The sequence below is a fragment of the Lonchura striata genome, chromosome 2 (assembly GCF_046129695.1).
Source record: "Lonchura striata isolate bLonStr1 chromosome 2, bLonStr1.mat, whole genome shotgun sequence".
Lineage (NCBI taxonomy): Eukaryota > Metazoa > Chordata > Aves > Passeriformes > Estrildidae > Lonchura > Lonchura striata.
Window position 1 is genome coordinate 114,539,721 of NC_134604.1, and position 17,864 is coordinate 114,557,584.

Below are 17,864 nucleotides of genomic sequence, written 5' to 3' on the forward strand. Positions count from 1 at the left end.
TTGAGGAGCTATTGCCTTCAAGGATGTGTCAATTGAATTACCAGGGATTTGCTACTTCAAATGTAAGAAAGCTTCATAAAATGAAGTGTAATGGATATAATGATTTGAGCTCTGATCCACAGCTGATGAAGTACTGTCAGAAATTTGAGCCAAAGTTTTGGATTACCTCAGCAGATTCCCGATGTGTTGGTGAACCTCTGCACTTGTGAGATGACAGAAGTAAAAGAGATGTTTAAGCCATGCAGGAAACAAACAAAAAAAAACCTTCCTTGAAGACTGGGCAGGCTTTCAGAGGGACCGTGACAGGCTGGAGAGATGGGCAGAGAACTGTCTGAAATTCAGCCAGGGCAAAGACAGGGTCCTGCACCTGGGAATAAATAACTCCAGGCAGCAGCCCAGGCTGGGGGTGACCTGCTGGAGGAGGATGTGGGAGTCCTGAGGGACACCGAGCTGTCCCTGAGCCAGCAGAGTGTCCTGGGGATCGTCGGGATGGGCACTGCCAGCGGGTCAGGGGTGACCCTGCCCTGTGCCCGGCCCTGGGGGCACCTCTGGGTGCTGTGCCCAGCCCTGGGGGCACCTCTGGGTGCTGTGCCCAGCCCTGGGGGCACCTCTGGGTGCTGTGCCCGGCCCTGGGGGCACCTCTGGGTGCTGTGCCCAGCTCTGAGGGCACCTCTGGGTGCTGTGCCCAGCTCTGGCTCCTCAGCACAGCAGGGCCAGGAGCTCCTGGAGCTGAGCAAGGGCCTGGAGCAGCTCCAGCCCAGGAAAGGCTGAGGGAGCTGGGGCTGCTCAGCCTGGAGAGAGCCCCAGGGAGAGGGGCTGAGCCCTGGGTGTCCCTGTGTGTCCCTGGGTGTCCCTGTGTGTCCCAGTCTGTCCCAGTCTGTCCCTGTCTGTCCCAGTCTGTCCCTGTGTGTCCCAGTGTGTCCCAGTCTGTCCCAGTGTGTCCCAGTGTGTCCCAGTCTGTCCCTGGCTGTCCCAGTCTGTCCCAGTGTGTCCCAGTCTGTCCCAGTCTGTCCCAGTCTGTCCCTGTGTGCAGGAGGTCAGAGCAGCCCCAGGCTCTGCTCCAGGCCCAGCGATGGCCCCAGAGCCCCGGGCAGGGGCTGAGCCCAGCAATTCCCTGCACAGGAGGCACAACTTCTGCCCTGGGCAGTGCCAGCCCTGAGCAGAGCCCAGAGAGGCTCGGGGCTCTCCTCCCTGGGGTATTCCAGAGCCAGCTGGACACAGCCCTGTGCCCTGTGCTCTGGGATGGCCCTGCTGGAGCAGGGAGTGGCACCAGTGACCCTCTGGGGTCCCTTCCAGCCTGACCATCCTGTGACTCTGGGAAAATAAATATAATGATCTCATTAATCAGTGTCAACTGAAGCCAACAGCCACTGGAGAGGGAATTTCAGTATATGCCCTTGTCCTTCCATTAGAAAAATCCCAAGGAGTTCATCCACTGTCTTGTCCAAGAATATTCCATTACTAGACAAGTGACCTGGGAACTCAATGTTTTGATTCCCATCTGGAATTTGATTCAATCTTCTCCTGCTTGACGTTGAAAATGTTATTTTTGTGCTGCCTGGTTGGCACTCCTGACGTCTTCTTGTACCCCTCTGACAGAAGCGTGGCAGACTGCAGCACAGGCTGTCAGACAAGGAGAGTTTTATCCAAAAGTGCCTGATTTTCTTTGGCTGAGAAGGGAAAGAGTAACATGAAGGCCACACTTTCCGTGTGCCCCTTTAAACCCATAAATGTTGCAACAGCATGACAATAATTTGAGATGAAATTCAGTGCAAGGCAGGACATCACAGCCTCAGATATTGTAGGATGGGGCAACCACTCTTGTCTGAAGGAGGTTGCTAGAAAGGAAATTGCTTAAAAAAAAAAAAAAAAGAAAACAACTCCGTTAGAAAATGAGTTTGCATCTTCTTTCTTACACCCTCAGCTGAATGAAAGACCTCACAAACATTGCGAAAAGTACAAAGCAGCATTTTAAATGACCCCTTTTGCTAGGTGAAGTTATCATGCTTCACTTTATTTAAATTTCACACATGCCTTCTTGCACCACATCTCCTATTGCTGGCACTTAGGAAAGTTCACATCATTTCAAGTATGAAAAAGCAGAATTTGCTGCTTTTTAGGCACTCAGAAGTCAGTAACCATGTGAGACATCCACACACAACAAGAGCAGGGTCTGGCTCTGCTGCTCTCTGAGTTTGTGGAAGATTTGAGTTCTTCACCTCAGAGCAGCCATTGGCAGCAAGAGCCCATGGATTCAAAATTCCCTGCAGAAATCATTCTGTGCTGACTACAGAGCAATGAGAAACCTGAAATATGAGCATCACTGTGTCAGGAGAGATAAAAAACGAGTCCTGCTTTTCTTGATGTGTTTTCTGAGGTGGCAATTCTTGTTTACCCAGCAATCTCCAGAGGAAATACAACCACAGTCAGCCCTTAAAGGCAACTCCTGTTCTGAAATGAAACACGGTGTTGTTTGCTTTTTTTTAAATCTTGTTTCGTTTTGTTGTTTGCTTTTTTGTTGTCATTTTGTTTTGTGGTTTGGATTTTGGGGTTTTTTTTCAAGGCAGCAAATCTCACTTTGCTGTCAGTCTGTGTTCAAACTCACATCTGCTAAAATCAGGAACAAAAGTATGTTTTAATGTTTGATTCTCCCCCAAGTTAATCTGCTAGAACTCATTCTGTCAGAGAGAGTGGAATTCCTTCTTTATCTGCCATCAAAAAACAAATTTCTTAAAGGTGTTCTAGCTCCCTTAAAATATTACATTTTGAAGAAACAGAGAAGTAGGAAAATTTTCATAATTTCCAGACCTTCATGGGTGTATGTGTGCACATCCTCATGATCATTACAGAAAGGGAAAAGGAGAAAAATTTATATCATCATTTCATAGAGTCTGAAGTTCATTGACAACATTAGCAAAGGTTATTTTTTTCAATTAAAGTATCTGGAAATTAGATGTAATTTAAAAACTCTTAGTATTCAAATATTAGATGCATACAAACATACTTTTATCTACTAAAGAAGGAAGACCAGAACTTCAGTAGTCCTTGGCATTTCTTTTAAGAAAAGTCAAATAAACTCAAAAACTTCTAAATTTGTCTTTGCTATTATATTTAATACTTTTACTTTAAAATGAAATGCCATTCAAGTCGCCTTTGACATGAGACTTCATCATTAGTAAAAGGTATTTCATAATAAGCAAGAGGAAAGTAATAATACTTAATATCAATTTGTTATTAGTCTAATAAATCCAGCCCTCCATCTCCAGGGCTCAAACTGATCTTTCCCAACTGTTCACTCCTGATAAAGTCTGAGTTCTGTAGCAAAACGAGGTGTTTTAAGGTCACATTATAAATCACCACAGACACAAGTTCCTGATGGTTTTCCAAGTGCTGTGCTTTCCTTTGATGATTAATGCCATGCAAAAAAACTTTCATAGAGGACCTTTTTTTTGTAAAAAAAATTACACTCTTGTGCTACTTCTTTCTTTCTTCCTTCATTTCTTTTGCTTTCAGAGCAAGCCATGAATCTGATGCAGGATTCTACATTATCAGCATGGCTTAGGGCATTGTCCTCACTCAGACCCAGGACATAACCTTAAAATTTTCTTTTCATATAAAATTCTCTCAGGGGTGTATGAATGCAGCTCTGAAGCATTCTCTGCTTGTTTCATTAGTTCCTATTACTGTGACATTTCAGCCTTTTTCTTTTTCTCAGTAGAAGTCCAACTTTGTGAAGTGCAAGCAGTGGCTTGTTTGGTATAGAAAATATTTCTTTTGTGCCAGATAAAAGCCAGAACTGGGATAAGGCATTTAAGAGAGAGGAGAGGCTGTGAGGAGAAGCTGAGAGAGCTGGGAAGGGGCTGAGCTGGAGCAAAGGAGGCTCAGGGGGACCTTGTGGCTCTCACAGCTCCTGCCAGGAGGGGACAGCCGGGGGGTTGGGCTCTGCTCCAGGAACAGGGACAGGAGGAGAGGGAACGGCCTCAGGCTGGGCCAGGGCAGGCTCAGCTGGGACAGCAGCAGCAATTTCCCCATGGAAAGGGTGCTCAGGCCCTGGCAGGGGCTGCCCAGGGAGCTTTGCAGTGCCCATCCCTGCAGGTGTCCCCTGGAGGTGGCACTGAGTGCTCTGGGATGGGGACAAGGTGGACACAGCTGGGACTTGATGACTTTGGAGGGCTTTTCCAACCTCAGGGATTCTGGGATTCTAAAGTAGAGGTGGACAGACTTCAGCTCCTTGTGGAGTTAGGAAATGATCCTGCCCTTGAGCAGCCTGGCACCTCTGCAGCAGGATCTGCTGATGTCACATCCAAAGGGACTTGGAAAATCACATTTTCCTGCCAGATAACACCTGGCAGGGACAATTCGTGGCAAAAGGAACACAAACCCTGTGAGGAACCCCTGAGGGAGCTGGGGGTGCCCAGCCTGGAGAAAAGGAGGCTCAGGGGTGACCTTGTCACTGTCACAGCTCCTGGAAGGTGCCTGTGCCCAGCTGGGGCTGGGCTCTTTCTCCAGGAGCTGACAGAGCCAGAGCTCACAGCCTCGAGCTGCACCCAGGGAAATACAGGTTGGATATCAGGGAAAAGTTTTTACAGAAATGGTGATAAAGTTCTGGAGTGGCTGCCCGGGGAGGTGGTGGAGTCACCACCCCTGGGTGTGTTTAACCAAGCCTGGGTGTGACACTGGGTGCCAGGGCTGGGTTGAGGTGCTGGGGCTGGGTTGATGATCTTGAAGGTCTCTTCCAACCCAGTGATTCTGGGAATTCTGTGATTCTGTGAATTCTGTGATTCTGTGAATTCTGTGATTCTGTGAATTCTCAGCCAGTGCCTTTCCCTGGTGCCGTTTTAGCACAGACCCAGTCAAAGAGAGATGTCACCACACTGACTCCTGTCCCCAGTCACTCCAGCAGCTACTCAAGGTCCCCCTTCCCAAAACCCTCCACCTTGTCTCAAAGCTGAGATAAGGAGCTTCTGTCTGGGGAAACACCCAATAAAGTCATATTTTTGTGGAAATTCTGTCCCTTACTGAAGATTTTTGAGGACAAAAGAGCTGAGATCTCCTCACCCATGGCCAGGAGAGCCACTTTCACACAGCCTTGAGGCAGGTGGAGGGGTGGGGAGGTGGAGCTCCCACCAGAGTGACCAGAGGAGTCACAACAGCCCCACCAAATCTTCTCAAAAACACTTAACTGGAGTTTCAAGAGCTTTGCAGTTTTCTTTTAGCCCAAACTTTGGCTCTGAAATCAGGAGATTGGGCCCAGCCTTGACTGCTCTGGTTGAGCTGTGCTTTGGGATATTGGATTTTCACTAAATTCAAGGCCTCTTAACTGAGCAAGCCTCGGTCTTGGCTACAGCAGCTAAAATTGTCTGAAATGGAAAAAAAAAAGTAAAATAAAAAAAAAAAAATAAGGCAAGGAACAAGAGACAAAGACCAACATGTTTGATTGGGAGCCCCTCAAGAATCTCAGTTCATCTTGGTCTCAGCCCAGTGCCACACCACACACTCCAGCTCCCATAGAAAATCCATTTGTTTCTAAATAAGTGCTTTTTTCCTGCAGTGTAAGTGGTTTGTGGGTTGCTCTTTTGTCAGGAAGGCCTAACACACTGGAGTATTTTAGCAGAGAGTAAAAAAAACAGGGGAGGGCTTCCTCCTCCGTTATCACTTTGATTGAATAATTTCAATTTCTCCATCTAGATACACACAGATAAATAAATACAAGCTTCACACTTCATAGTAGGAAAAATTGAGAAATTACAAGGAAAAAAAAAAAAAAGCCCACAGAGCTTCAGGCTATTTAGGAGTGAAGTTATATCCCTAAATAAAATAGAAATATATAATGGATGAATGTCCTCTCCTCATGTTGCCACTTGCACTCAGGTGTAGTTCCACTTCTATATTACATATATCTATATATATTTGTTTTTCATTTTGTCTGTTCCCCCAGGAGAAGCCCCAAAGAGAAACAGAGATGGCCAAATTGACAGAGTCGATGAGTGAGTACAAATAGGAAGTTCAACCACTTTCTTTTTCCATCTGTCCCCCTCCCTCTCATAAAGCCACAAACCCAGAACGCAGTGCTTGCACCCAGGGACCTCATTCAGCCCTGTCTTCACTCCCAAATTCATCATAAATCATTCCACTCCGAAAAAAAGAAAAGAAAATAGGAATCCCCAGAACAAGGGCTGCTATTTTCTTCATGCACTGCTTAAATCACATCTATTTGGGCTTCAATCCAACAAAGAACCTGCTCCATGTTTGACTTTGTCAGCCTGAGGGGTTTTTTAAAATAGAATGTAACTAATTGTGGATTTAATAAGTGCCTAATTTACTTGATTCATGTGTTCCTTTACAAGCTTACAGAAGGTCACTCTAAATCCAGTGCAATTATTCAGGATTGTTGCCTGTGCCACATTCATTCAATGGGAATTATGGTATCTGGAAAACTTTCAATTGATTCCTCTGGTTTGAGAGGTTTGTGTTGTCTTAAATGTGTGCCCAGCAAGAAATAGTTTGTATTTTGCCATATTTTGGGATCTAGGTAATGGAGTAGTAGCTGTAAGCTTTTGTAGCTGATAGAATCAGGCTGGCTAATTTATTTGTGGACGAAATCTGGAGACCATTCAGGGTGAAATCCTGGTAGATCACTGCCTCTTGCCCAAAATTTATCAGCTGCAAAGCCTATGGAAGCTTAAATGAATTGACTCAAAAGGGAGAAATATTCCAATTTGCTTAACCAGAGACCACAGAAAGACAGAAACAAAGATATGCACAACTTGTTCCTATCAGAAATTTCTTTCCAGTTACTTCTTTTTGCTTCTGTACAGAAGACCTGTTCCTAGGGCAGCACTTCCCTGACTTTTTACTTTCCCAAATCCTCTGTCACCTTTTGAAATCATTCCCTGCATCTCCTTACCCGTGTCATTGCAGGGCAGAACCACCACTAGAAGCTACAGAAAAATTATTTCAGTATCCGAAACAGCCAATCCCACAAAAAAGGTGCAGCAGGCCTGGGAGATCTCAAAGATCTTCTTATTCCAACCCTCCTGCCAAGGGTGGTGGACAGGCCCTGGCACAGGGGTGGCTGCCCCTGGATCCCTGGCAGTGCCCAGGGCCAGGTTGGACACTGGGGCTGGAGCAGCCTGGCACAGTGGGAGGTGTCCCTGCCATGGCAGGGGTGGGATGGGTGGGCTTTAAGGTCACTTCCAATCCAAACTATTCTGGGATTCTCTGATTTTATATTGCTGCAGTATATATATATATATCTATAAATAAATAGATAGATAGATAGATAGATAGATAGACAGATAGAGATAGAGATAGAGATAGAGATAGAGATAGAGATAGAGATAGAGATAGAGATAGAGATAGATACAGAGATAGATACAGAGATAGATAGATAGATAGATAGATATAGATATAGATATAGATATAGATATAGATATAGATATAGATATAGATATAGATATAGATATAGATATAGATATAGATATGATATAGATATAGATAGATATATATAAATTTTTGTCCATGGTGCAGCCAAGCCGGGGTAGTAACAGAGGAAATCACAAAATTGCAGCTTGAGATGGAGTAAAAATTTAACAAGGTAGAAATCCATTTAAATTTAGGTGAAATGTGCCACTTTAAACTTGCTAAATATGCTGTTTAGTCTGGTGACTGCAAGGCTAGCAAAACTGCCCCAGATAAAAAAAAAATAATGCAAATTTCCACACTAAAAAATAAGAGATGAAAAAGACTCCTCAAACCTTAAAACAGACAAAACAAAATAGCCCAAGAGTTCTTTCTGTACTTTTTAACAAAAACTAAGTACAACTAGCTGTAAGTATAATATAAAATCAGCAAAATAAATATACATTAACCTATTACAAAATTCTATACATATAAAAATTAATAAAAGTAATTAAAAAAATCAGAAGTTCTCAGAAGTACACATGCCCATCAGAGGACAATAAGTCCCACCATGGGTCCTCAGCGCTGTAAATAAACATACCCATTCCCTAGAAATCTTTATTAAAATTATAAAATTTAATTTTTTATCCGCGTTTCAGCTTAGCAAGGCCCAAAAAAGGACAATGCCACCAGGCCTCAGAGGAACCCTCTGCTGGAAGAATGATATTTCTGCTCTTTTAATCTCTGTGGATGTCCAGCATCACCCCTGGAAGCATCCCAGGACCCCATCAGGTGCTGCTGGATGTTGGATAGATTTGTAATTATGTCCTGATGGATGGAACAAAGGAGGAACTCCTTATCAAAGGTGGAAGCAGATAAATGATAGCTCCCAGTTCATTAGGGACTTGCTGGACTTTGCACAGCCCTTCTGAGCCAAGGTGAAGGAATATTGCCAAAAAGTGTTAGGGGAAAGCAATCAGACCCTCTGAGTGCTCTGAGGAGCCAGAGGAGAGGCCTCCAGAACATTTTGATTGGGAACACAAGCCCAAAAATGCCCTTTTGCAGCTCCTTCAGGATGTCTGTTTGTCCTGCCAATTATTTAATCTGACTTCTCTGAGACAGAACGATGCTTAAGGGGTTTATTGCTGCTTTGTGTGAGGATTTTTGATACTTCATCTGAGACTTTTATAAATTTTTCAGCTAATTTCATTGCATTTTAAAATATTTTTAATAAATCCTAGACAGCATTGCGAGATGTAAATAAAATACTTAGTGAGTGTACAGCAGTACTTATTTTAAAGCTGGTGCAGAGTAAAATGAGCTAAATGGAATAGATAAATGGACCTCTGGTTTGGACTGCAGGACCTTTTTCTTGGAACTGAGAAAATAAAGAAGGACATTCAATGCCTGAAAGGGTTTCAGAGATCTGGAGAAATGGCTTGACCATGGTACCAATATAACAGAATTATTACTTGCTTTCCTGTTTCACCCAAGGGCTGCTCTCCTCTCTTCCCTCTGTTCACATCTTTGCACAGCCCCAGGAAAAATCAATCCCCTTCCCTGCACTGCTCTGTATTTTCTCTCTCTCAGAACACCCTGCTGAAGTTGTCAGGCACTGTTTTCTTCCCCTTCTACTCCATAAAAATTTTCTGGATGTTTCTACACTAATCAAAGCCCCTGGACCTGAGATTCACATCACACCACACACCAAGAGGGAGGCTGAGAGAACACTGATGCAGAGCTTGTTCCAAGGCTGTTTGGTTTTGGGGTTTTGTTTTGGTTTGGTTTGGTTTGGTTTGGTTTGGTTTGGTTTGGTTTGGTTTGGTTTGGGGTTTTTTTGCCAGCAGGAATAAGTCTGTATTTTTGTCCCATTTTGCATTTCAATTCTCAGAGTCTCTGTCACCTTGTAGGGAACACTGGTAAGGAAAAAATTGCACTACTGTCCTCTTTCCATGGAACTTTTATGACGATGGAAAGATATGAAGTATCATGACAGAGCCTTGTACTTGAGAACTCTTTTCCTTGAAAGTTAAAAAAAAAAAAAGTGAGGGGGAAAATCATTTTAATACAACAGTTAAAGTACAAACTAGTAAGAAATGTTCTGCTAAATTTTTCAGGATAGTCCCTAAGAGCGGATACAGAAGCAGAAATGAATACCAAATAACACGACTCCTTGCCTCAAGTTATTATTTCACAACTTTTGCACAGAATTAATAGAAAGCCACCACAATTACACTGAGCCCCGGGGAGCTGTCCAAGAATTCCTTTATAATGCCTTAAAATCCATATGCATTTTTAAATTTCTTTATAGCCTGAATTAGTCAATTTTCCTCATATAACCTCAGAATACTTAAAAGCTGAGCATACCCAGGAAGCCAAGAATGAAATTATTTTCCTTGCAACTTTTGTTTTCTTCTTTCCCTGCTGTTCTTGAGCTCCCAGTGCCCCAGTGATCATTTTTAACCCAAATGCCATCACCAGGCCTGCAAATGGCTATAGCCTAGCAGGGAAGGTAGGAGAGCAAATATTTAACAGCAGAGGAAGGAATCAAGTGTTCATCCTGACCTATTTGTCCAATATGAAAATTTTATTTAGAGAAACATCCTCCACAGAACTCTCCAATCCTTGGGGATGATCCTCATTGGGAATGCTTTGTGGAATAAGCACTACAAGATGTTTAGTGAGTAGCCAAATATGTTGGTGTATTTAAGAAAAGTCATTTTGAGGCTGTCAAAGCTCTCAGCTTTGCAGAAAGGTGGATTTGGTGTGCCATGGTGTGGGAATCCAGGGCTTCCCTCTGGCTGCCCTGGCAGGTTGGGGACCCTGGCAGGGGCCAGGAACCCCCCTGGACAGAGCCCCCAGAGACACTGGCTGTGATCTCTGTCCATGGAAAAGAGTTTTCAATCTTACAGGATCAATTACCAGCTCTGAGTGTTTGATATCAGTAATAATTAAGTGTGGCACGGGTGCAAAAGTAAAATTTTAGGATTCTAGATTAGGGGTTCAAAGGGCACAAGATGGAGGAAATTGGGTGTGTCTTGTCCTTTTTCTCCTTCTTCATGCCCTCCATGTCTCACTATAATGTTGGCATTTTTATATTAATTTAGTCTAGAAACACACTGTTCAACATAGATGATAGATATTAGCACCTTATTATAAATATAGCACACATAATTTCTAGTGTATAATGTTTATAATATCCCACTGAGGGGCAGAGCCCCACACGCTGCCCTGCAAAACAAACCTACAGCAGGGCAGCAGAACATGTTATATATAAGCAAGAATAAACAACCTTAAAAACCAGCACAGACGAATTATAACTTCTTCTTTAGCAACAAAGCAAAAAAACAAAGACTTTCTACAATCTCAGAATCATCAATACCACAAATTCCAACACCATGGGATGTGCCATGAGCAGGGGGAAGCTGCTCCAGGCTGGGAATGGATGGGAAATGGGCAGGGCTGGTGTCTGACCCTGACATCCAGTTCAGATCTGCTCCCCCAGCAGGGACTCAGCAGTGACCAGAGCTGTTTGCTCTGCTGCCCAGTCACTCCACACACACACCTCCCTGAGGACAGCCAGAGGCAGCAAAGATGCTTTAAAACAAGGTTGTTCCTTCATTTGTTACAAAAATGTGAGCTCCAAATGTCCGTGGATGCCGGAGACCACCCTAGGTCGGGGGTGGCTCCGTGTGGTGGAAAAATCTCTCCTCCAACCCGTGCTTCCAAAGAAAGGCCCAAAAATCTGTTGTCTGGTCTCAAGGCAGTTTATTGCAAGTTATCTAAAAGATTTTCTCCTTGAGCTGCTGTGGTTTGCTCACAGCTCAGGCAGAGGCACACACACACCCTGACATCCTCTCTGACTCCCGACTGCTTCTTCTCTCCCTGCCCAGGGCTGCTGCTGTCTTTTATATGGTACATTACGTGTTACATGGTTACAGTTTTTCCCCAATGCCTATTACCTATATTAAATGGTGCTTTTCTATCTTTTATATGGTACATTATGTGTTACATGGTTACAGTTTTTCCCCAATGCCTATTACCTATATTAAATGGTGCTTTTCTATCTTTTATATGGTACATTACGTGTTACATGTTTACAGTTTTCCCCCAGTGCCTATTACCTATATTAAATGGTGCTTTTCTACTCTAAACCAATCTGGAAGTGCCAACATCACCAAGAACATGGAGGTGAGGAAGAAGAAAGAGGGAGGACAGGACAGGCCCAAATTCCTCCATCTTAAAACTTCTGACCCCCATGTACAAAACCAAAACCCCCCTGTACAGCACTCAAAAATTCTTCCCTTTACTTTGCGACTACTTCTACTATCATATCTAAACTTTTGTGACTTCTTGCTCTTCTTTCAAGGTTGGTAAATCATTCCATGGCTCAAACCCAAAATCACAGCTGTTTCCAGCTGCCTGCCAGGGTCTCAAATGCTTCTGACCTGGGCCCAGAACCTCCAAAAATGTCTGAGGGACATTTTGAGTTCTGACACGTGGACATATTTCCACAGACAGTGAAATAAAGAATACTGAGATCTCAGATGACTCCAGATAAAATTCTGAAATGTGGATGGCACCAATTTTACTCAGGGTGGGTAGAAAGAATAAAAGCCATCAAGAAGGAATTTTAGGAGCAGACAAACCCCAGGAGAGAGTTGGTTTATAATGAAGTGCTTTTCCTTAAAGGTTTCTTTTCCTTGTCTGTGGTGTCTGAGCCTGAAGTGTCCCTATTGCTCTCTCAGACTCGTAGGGAGAGATTATAAAGAGAAAAAATGTTTCTGCTTTGAGTTACTTGAAAGTCACAGCATTTCCAGATTTATACGTGCCAGAGTAGTCTGGAATTTTTTTGAGCAGTTCTGATGATTTAACATAAAACACTAATTCAAGTGTTGTATAACATATAAGAAAACAGTGTGGTAAATACATACCCAACCTTCTCTCTGGCTATAGGACATTATAAAATGCCTACTTCCTTCTGTCCCTCCAGTACTACACCTTTTGTCTTTGCCTTTTGTTCAGTTTCCTGGGCTGTATCTACAGAGTTGTTGGCAGGAATTTAGAGGGAGAGTCTGTCCCTGTGCTCAGGTGAGATCCCACCTGCAGAGCTGCCCCAGCCCTGTCCCAGCCCAGCAGGAGCTGGAGCTGCTGCAGAGAGCCCAGAGGAGGCTCCAGGATGAGCAGAGGGATGGAGCAGCTCTGCTGGCAGGAAAGGCTGGCACAGCTGGGATTGTTCACCTGCACAGGAGAAGCTTTGGGCTGAGCTCAGGGTGGCCTGGCAGGGCCTGGAGGAGCCCCAGGAAAGCTGGAGAGAGACAATTTCCAGGGATGGAGGGACAGGACACAGGGAATGGCTCCCACTGCCAGAGGGCTGGATGGGAGATTGGGAATTGGGAATTCCCTGGCAGGGTGGGCAGGGCTGGGATGGAATTCCCAGATTCCCCTGGATCCCTGGCAGTGCCCAAGGCCAGGTTGGACACTGGGGCTGGAGCAGCCTGGGGCAGTGGAAGGTGTCCCTGCCATGGCAGGGGTGGCATGGGATGATCTTTAAGGCCATTCTATGATTCTAACTGATTTTATGATTCTGTGATTTTAACTTTTCCTGCTCTCAGCAGCCAGTGGTGCTGCCCTGTGTGAACACCACATCCCTTGTGCAGGTGCAGAACTAGGCCTTTGAGAGCTGATCCTAAACCTGACTTTCACCTCCTCAGCCCAGAGCACTGATTATTCACTCCCAGTGAGCATTTCTAAGGACAAATGCGATCAGGGACCTCATAAAACGGGAAAGCTGGACAGGACAGAACACTCATCCAACCAATATGATTAATGCAACATTCTCTGTTTATTACTGAGAAGATGGCACTTTATATACACTTCTATATAGTTTACAGTTTACAAAGGCACTCTCATTGGCAAGCTAACATTGTTTGTCTTTGTCTTAAGGTGGGCTAAACTTCACATTATAAACCTATACTCCTTCACACCCAGACAGCCCAGTGCTTCCCATCACACCTTGATAGAATTTCTAACTGTGCCACAAACTCTCAATTTCTAACTGTGCCACAAACTCTTAATTTCTAACTGTGCCACAAACTCTTAATTTCTAACTGTGTCACAAACTCTTAATTTCTGACTGTGTCACAAACTCTTAATTTCTAACTGTGCCACGAACTCTTAATTTCTAACTGTGTTACAGGCTGAAAGGCCTCACAAGGCCCATATCTGAGGTCTGGACTGGAGTGGCTCAAATCTCATTCCAGACATAAATCTTCCCTCTCTCTCAGAAATGCTGCAACAAACAAACTTCCAGTTGAACATTTTCCACTGGTATCAAGTACCACCCATTTGCTACAAAGTGCAGATTCTTAAAATGCAAAATTCAAAAGCTAAAACTCCAAAACACTTGGAAAACTCGTTCAAGAAAGACATTTGCCTTTGCTTGGGGGAGTAATTTATTTTCAAAATATCCAGATGTCCTTTGGTTATCCTCTTTTTTTGAGGTGTGCCAAGAGCAGAATAGGAAGGCTGTTTTTCCCACAATATGCATTTTTCTTATCTCATGTTCTGTTGTTGAAGTTATTACTGGGGAAGAAGTTTTGTATCAAATATTAAGCTACAGATGGAAGTGATACACCTAATTCTTGTTGATTCAGTACTGTTTATGTAGGTTGCTAACATTTATTTCCAACTTAACTCCCTAAATCTTTGGTCAAATTTGAATTAAAAGTAGCCACAATATGTATGATTTTATTATTGTTGTTTTGGTTGTTCCATTAGAAATTAGCTGATGCTAATATAATCAAAAGAACAGAAAGAATACTGCTATTATTAAATGAAAAAACAGTTTATTCTTTGAGTCAAAGGTCAGGGTTTGAGGTGAGAATGAGATTCTAAAGCAGGAATTCATTATGCAGGAAAGGAAGAATTTTATTGTCTCAGTGATGCACTGACAGGGGCCTAGAAGAGCTGTGAACTTCTTTATGCAATAATTAACAAAGGAAACTTGTCTTAGGCAGGAAGATGATTGACATCTTTTCCAGTCCTGGGTCTATAACATTGTGAAGAGCATTTTCTTGGCATTCTCTGAGCTTTTAAGGGTCTTATCTTTACCTTTTCTCTGCAAGTGTGAAGGACAAAAATTGGGTGGGTGGTTTTTTTTTTTTCTCCAAAATGAAAACCAAGACTCTCACAAAGTCATTTGATTCTAGAAGCTTGGATTTTTCAAAAACATATTAAATTTTGATAGCACTGATAATATTCCTTGGCTAAGCTAAGAATCTTTGTGAAAATTAAATTCCAAATCTCAGGGATGAGATAACCAAGAGCTGAATTATGAATGAAGTAAAAATTTCTGGTTTTCTAATTAGGAAGAGTGATTACATACAGGCTACACTGGACTTCTTCTCCCTGAAACAGAGTAGTTCCTGTTCCTTCCACTTTATATATATATTCCTTTATTTTTATTAGCTCCAGGTCACCCATTGCTAAATCACCCACTTCTAAAATAGAGGCTGCAGTCAGCTGCCACTATTTCAAAATTCTCAATGTTCCTCTGCATTCCTGTGGCCACAGCAGAGTCAAGCTGGGTTTTCCAGGGCCATCCTTCCCAGGACATTTGGGATTTGATTCCATGCTGCATCAAAGTTGTTTAGGTACAAAGCTTTTAGATAAAACACTTACCAGCTTCCCAGGACACTGCTCTCTTCAGATCCCAATCCATGGTCCTATTGCACCAACATTTTCTGAAGGGAAAATCTGTGACTCTGGATAAGTTTTGGTATGAGATACACTTAGGAATGAGGTGGTCTTCAGAGGGGAAATATATGCCCAGGGGGGTTGGAAATTATCATTAATCTAAGCATGTGCAGAAATTTAATATTGAAAGCTGAAGTAATTTCAGATTTTAAGAACCAGATTTTGAAGACCTTGGTCAAAAATGTCAATTAAGTGGTTTAAGCATTATTTTTTCATAATACTCAAATAATAAGTCTGTGTTCAGTTGTGGGTTAGGGAGAATTCCCCCTTAACTATCCCTGGAAGTTTTCAAATCCAGCTTGGAGCAGCCTGGGACAGTGGAAGGTGTCCCTGCCCATGGCAAGGGTGGCACTGGATGAGCTTTATGTCTGTCCCAGCCCAAACCATTTCATGGTTCTATTTGGAGCTTGGTTTCATAATCTTAATACTCTTCTAATGCAGAACTTTTTCTCCATTTAACATCCACTTAAATCTTCCAGAGGTGCCAACCAACTCGTTCAGCTGGAGAAGTGAACATTGTGCAATGCTGGAAGAGCAACTTCCACCTGTAAAGAGCAGGAAGTTCATACTCACTCAGGATAAAAAAAAGTCATTAAAAATATCTAATCAATGGTCTCCACAGAGAGCAGACGAGTCGAATTCAAGGGTGAAAAAAAGGATCAATGTTTCTGAAAGCTGTAGAAACCTTTTTGTACTGGATCAGCCTTAACAAGCAGAGAAAAGACCATAATGGATTTTAGTTCTAGGAAACAGAATGTGAGGGACAGCAAAGAATGTTGGTCAACAGTGAAGGGGAAAACAAACCAGAAAAACAAAAAAAAAACATTTGAGATGTACAAGTACAGCTGTTAAACAAGTAGTACCATAAAGTATTGGATTTTTAAAACCTTAGACTTTGAAAATTGTTTGCAAAGCGTCCAGAATCAATGACTGGAAAATATCATAGAGTATGGCAAGATAAACGATTTGATGTGAAAGAGAAATGTCCAACTTTATTGGAAAAAGGGCCCAGTTGCACTTTCCAATATAAACAATGAGATAAAGGTTTTTTCAGGGTGTTTTGGACAGATGTCTTTTAATTGACTTTTAATCAGCTATTAAATTAATCCCTAAAGCTGGACTATGTTCTCCCTGTATTTCTCACCTGCCTTCATTGCTCTCCAAACATTTGACAGGGGATAACAGGGACAATATTACCCATATTAAAGGCAAATAATGCCTGGAAGTGTGTGCACAGAACACATTAATTCAAAGTGTTATTGCTGAGTGACTGCCCATACTCACAGCTCAGCCTCTTCTAAGTTTATTTACCACTATTCCTTTCACCATAAAATATCTTGAACTGCAAGGAGGAGAAAAGCAGAAAGACACCAGTGGGAGTCATTCCCCACAGTGAGAGAGCTGTTAAAAAATAAACCAAGAAGAAGGCAGAGACCTGCAAGATCTGTCCCCTTCTGAGAGAGCCCAGTGCTGTTTTCAGAGCCAGGGTTGGGCAATGGGGCTGTTCTGCTGCTCAAAATCAGTCAATGCCTGATTTCAGCATTACTCCCTTTGCTGTTCCTGCCCAGGGATGTCTCACAGGCTTCTCTCTCTGCAGGAAAAGGAGGACACAGCTGTGTTCACCTGCTGATCCTCCCTGTTGGCACTGCACTGAAATTCTGCCATGTAATGAGAGATTGCTCTTTCTTCCTAAATAATTCCCCTATCTCCCTTCTTCAAACATTTGCCAGCTTGCAGAACCTCTCTCTAATCACCCTGTTTGATTTCATAATCCACATCAGCATCCAGAGCCTGCAGTCCTGGTGTTCTTTGCTGAACTCCCCCTACTCTGTCATCCTCACACTCCAGAAGTACATTTATTAATGCACATACCTGTAAGAAGAACAGTGCAAAACAGAAAAGTTCATCAAAAATAAAACCCTGTGTTCCTTCAGGGCACACACAGGTGATTCCAGCACAGCTGCTGGTAAAATACCTCAGGTAGGTGCACTTCTCCTTGCACCCGCTGGCAACACTGAGGTGGTATTTGAGTATTTGAGTGCCTCAAATACTCAGTGCAGGAGAGACCTGGAGGGGCTGGAGCATGTCCAGGGCAGGGAACGGAGCTGGGAAGGGGCCGGAGAGTTCCTGAGGGAGCTGGGAAGGTGCTGGAGAGTTCCTGAGGGAGCTGGGAAGGGGCTGAGCTGGAGCAAAGGAGGCTCAGGGGGACCTTGTGGCTCTCACAGCTCCTGCCAGGAGGGGACAGCCGGGGGGTCGGGCTCTGCTCCAGGAACAGGGACAGGAGGAGAGGGAACGGCCTCAGGCTGGGCCAGGGCAGGCTCAGCTGGGACAGCAGCAGGAATTTCCCCATGGAAATTCCTAATTTTCCTAATTTCACCCTTTTCTAACCATGGAAAGGCTGCTCAGGCTTTGCTGGGGCTGCCCAGGGAGGTTTGGAGTTCCCCTCCCTGCAAGTGTCCCCTGGAGGTGGCACTCAGAGCTCTGGGCTGGGGACAAGGTGGGGATGCTCTGGGAATTCCATCTCACTCCCTGCCCACCCTGCCAGGGAACAATTCCCAATTCCCAATCTCCCACCCAGCCCAGCCCTCTGGCAGTGGGAGCCATTCCCTGTGTGCTGTCCCTCCATCCCTGGAAATTGTCTCTCTCCAGCTTTCCTGGGGCTCCTCCAGGCCCTGCCAGGCCACCCTGAGCTCAGCCCGAAGCTT

General features: G+C 43.8%; 1 protein-coding gene across 3 annotated transcripts in view; it reads left to right on the forward strand.

Moving 5' to 3' along the window:
- The window catches only part of KCNJ6 (potassium inwardly rectifying channel subfamily J member 6), a 165,845-nt gene that overhangs the window by 45,700 nt on the left and 102,281 nt on the right, over nucleotides 1-17,864 (forward strand). Inside the window, exon 2 of one of the 3 annotated variants that reach the window (XM_021527465.3) lies at nucleotides 5,939-5,987. The exons of 1 other annotated variant lie outside the window; for it this stretch is intronic. In XM_021527465.3, the coding sequence (XP_021383140.2) occupies nucleotides 5,963-5,987 (25 nt within the window). In that variant the 5' untranslated portion in view covers nucleotides 5,939-5,962. Of the gene's footprint in view, nucleotides 1-5,819; nucleotides 5,988-17,864 lie in introns of those variants that run through there. One more of the 3 variants, XM_021527464.3, reaches the window with a different exon arrangement.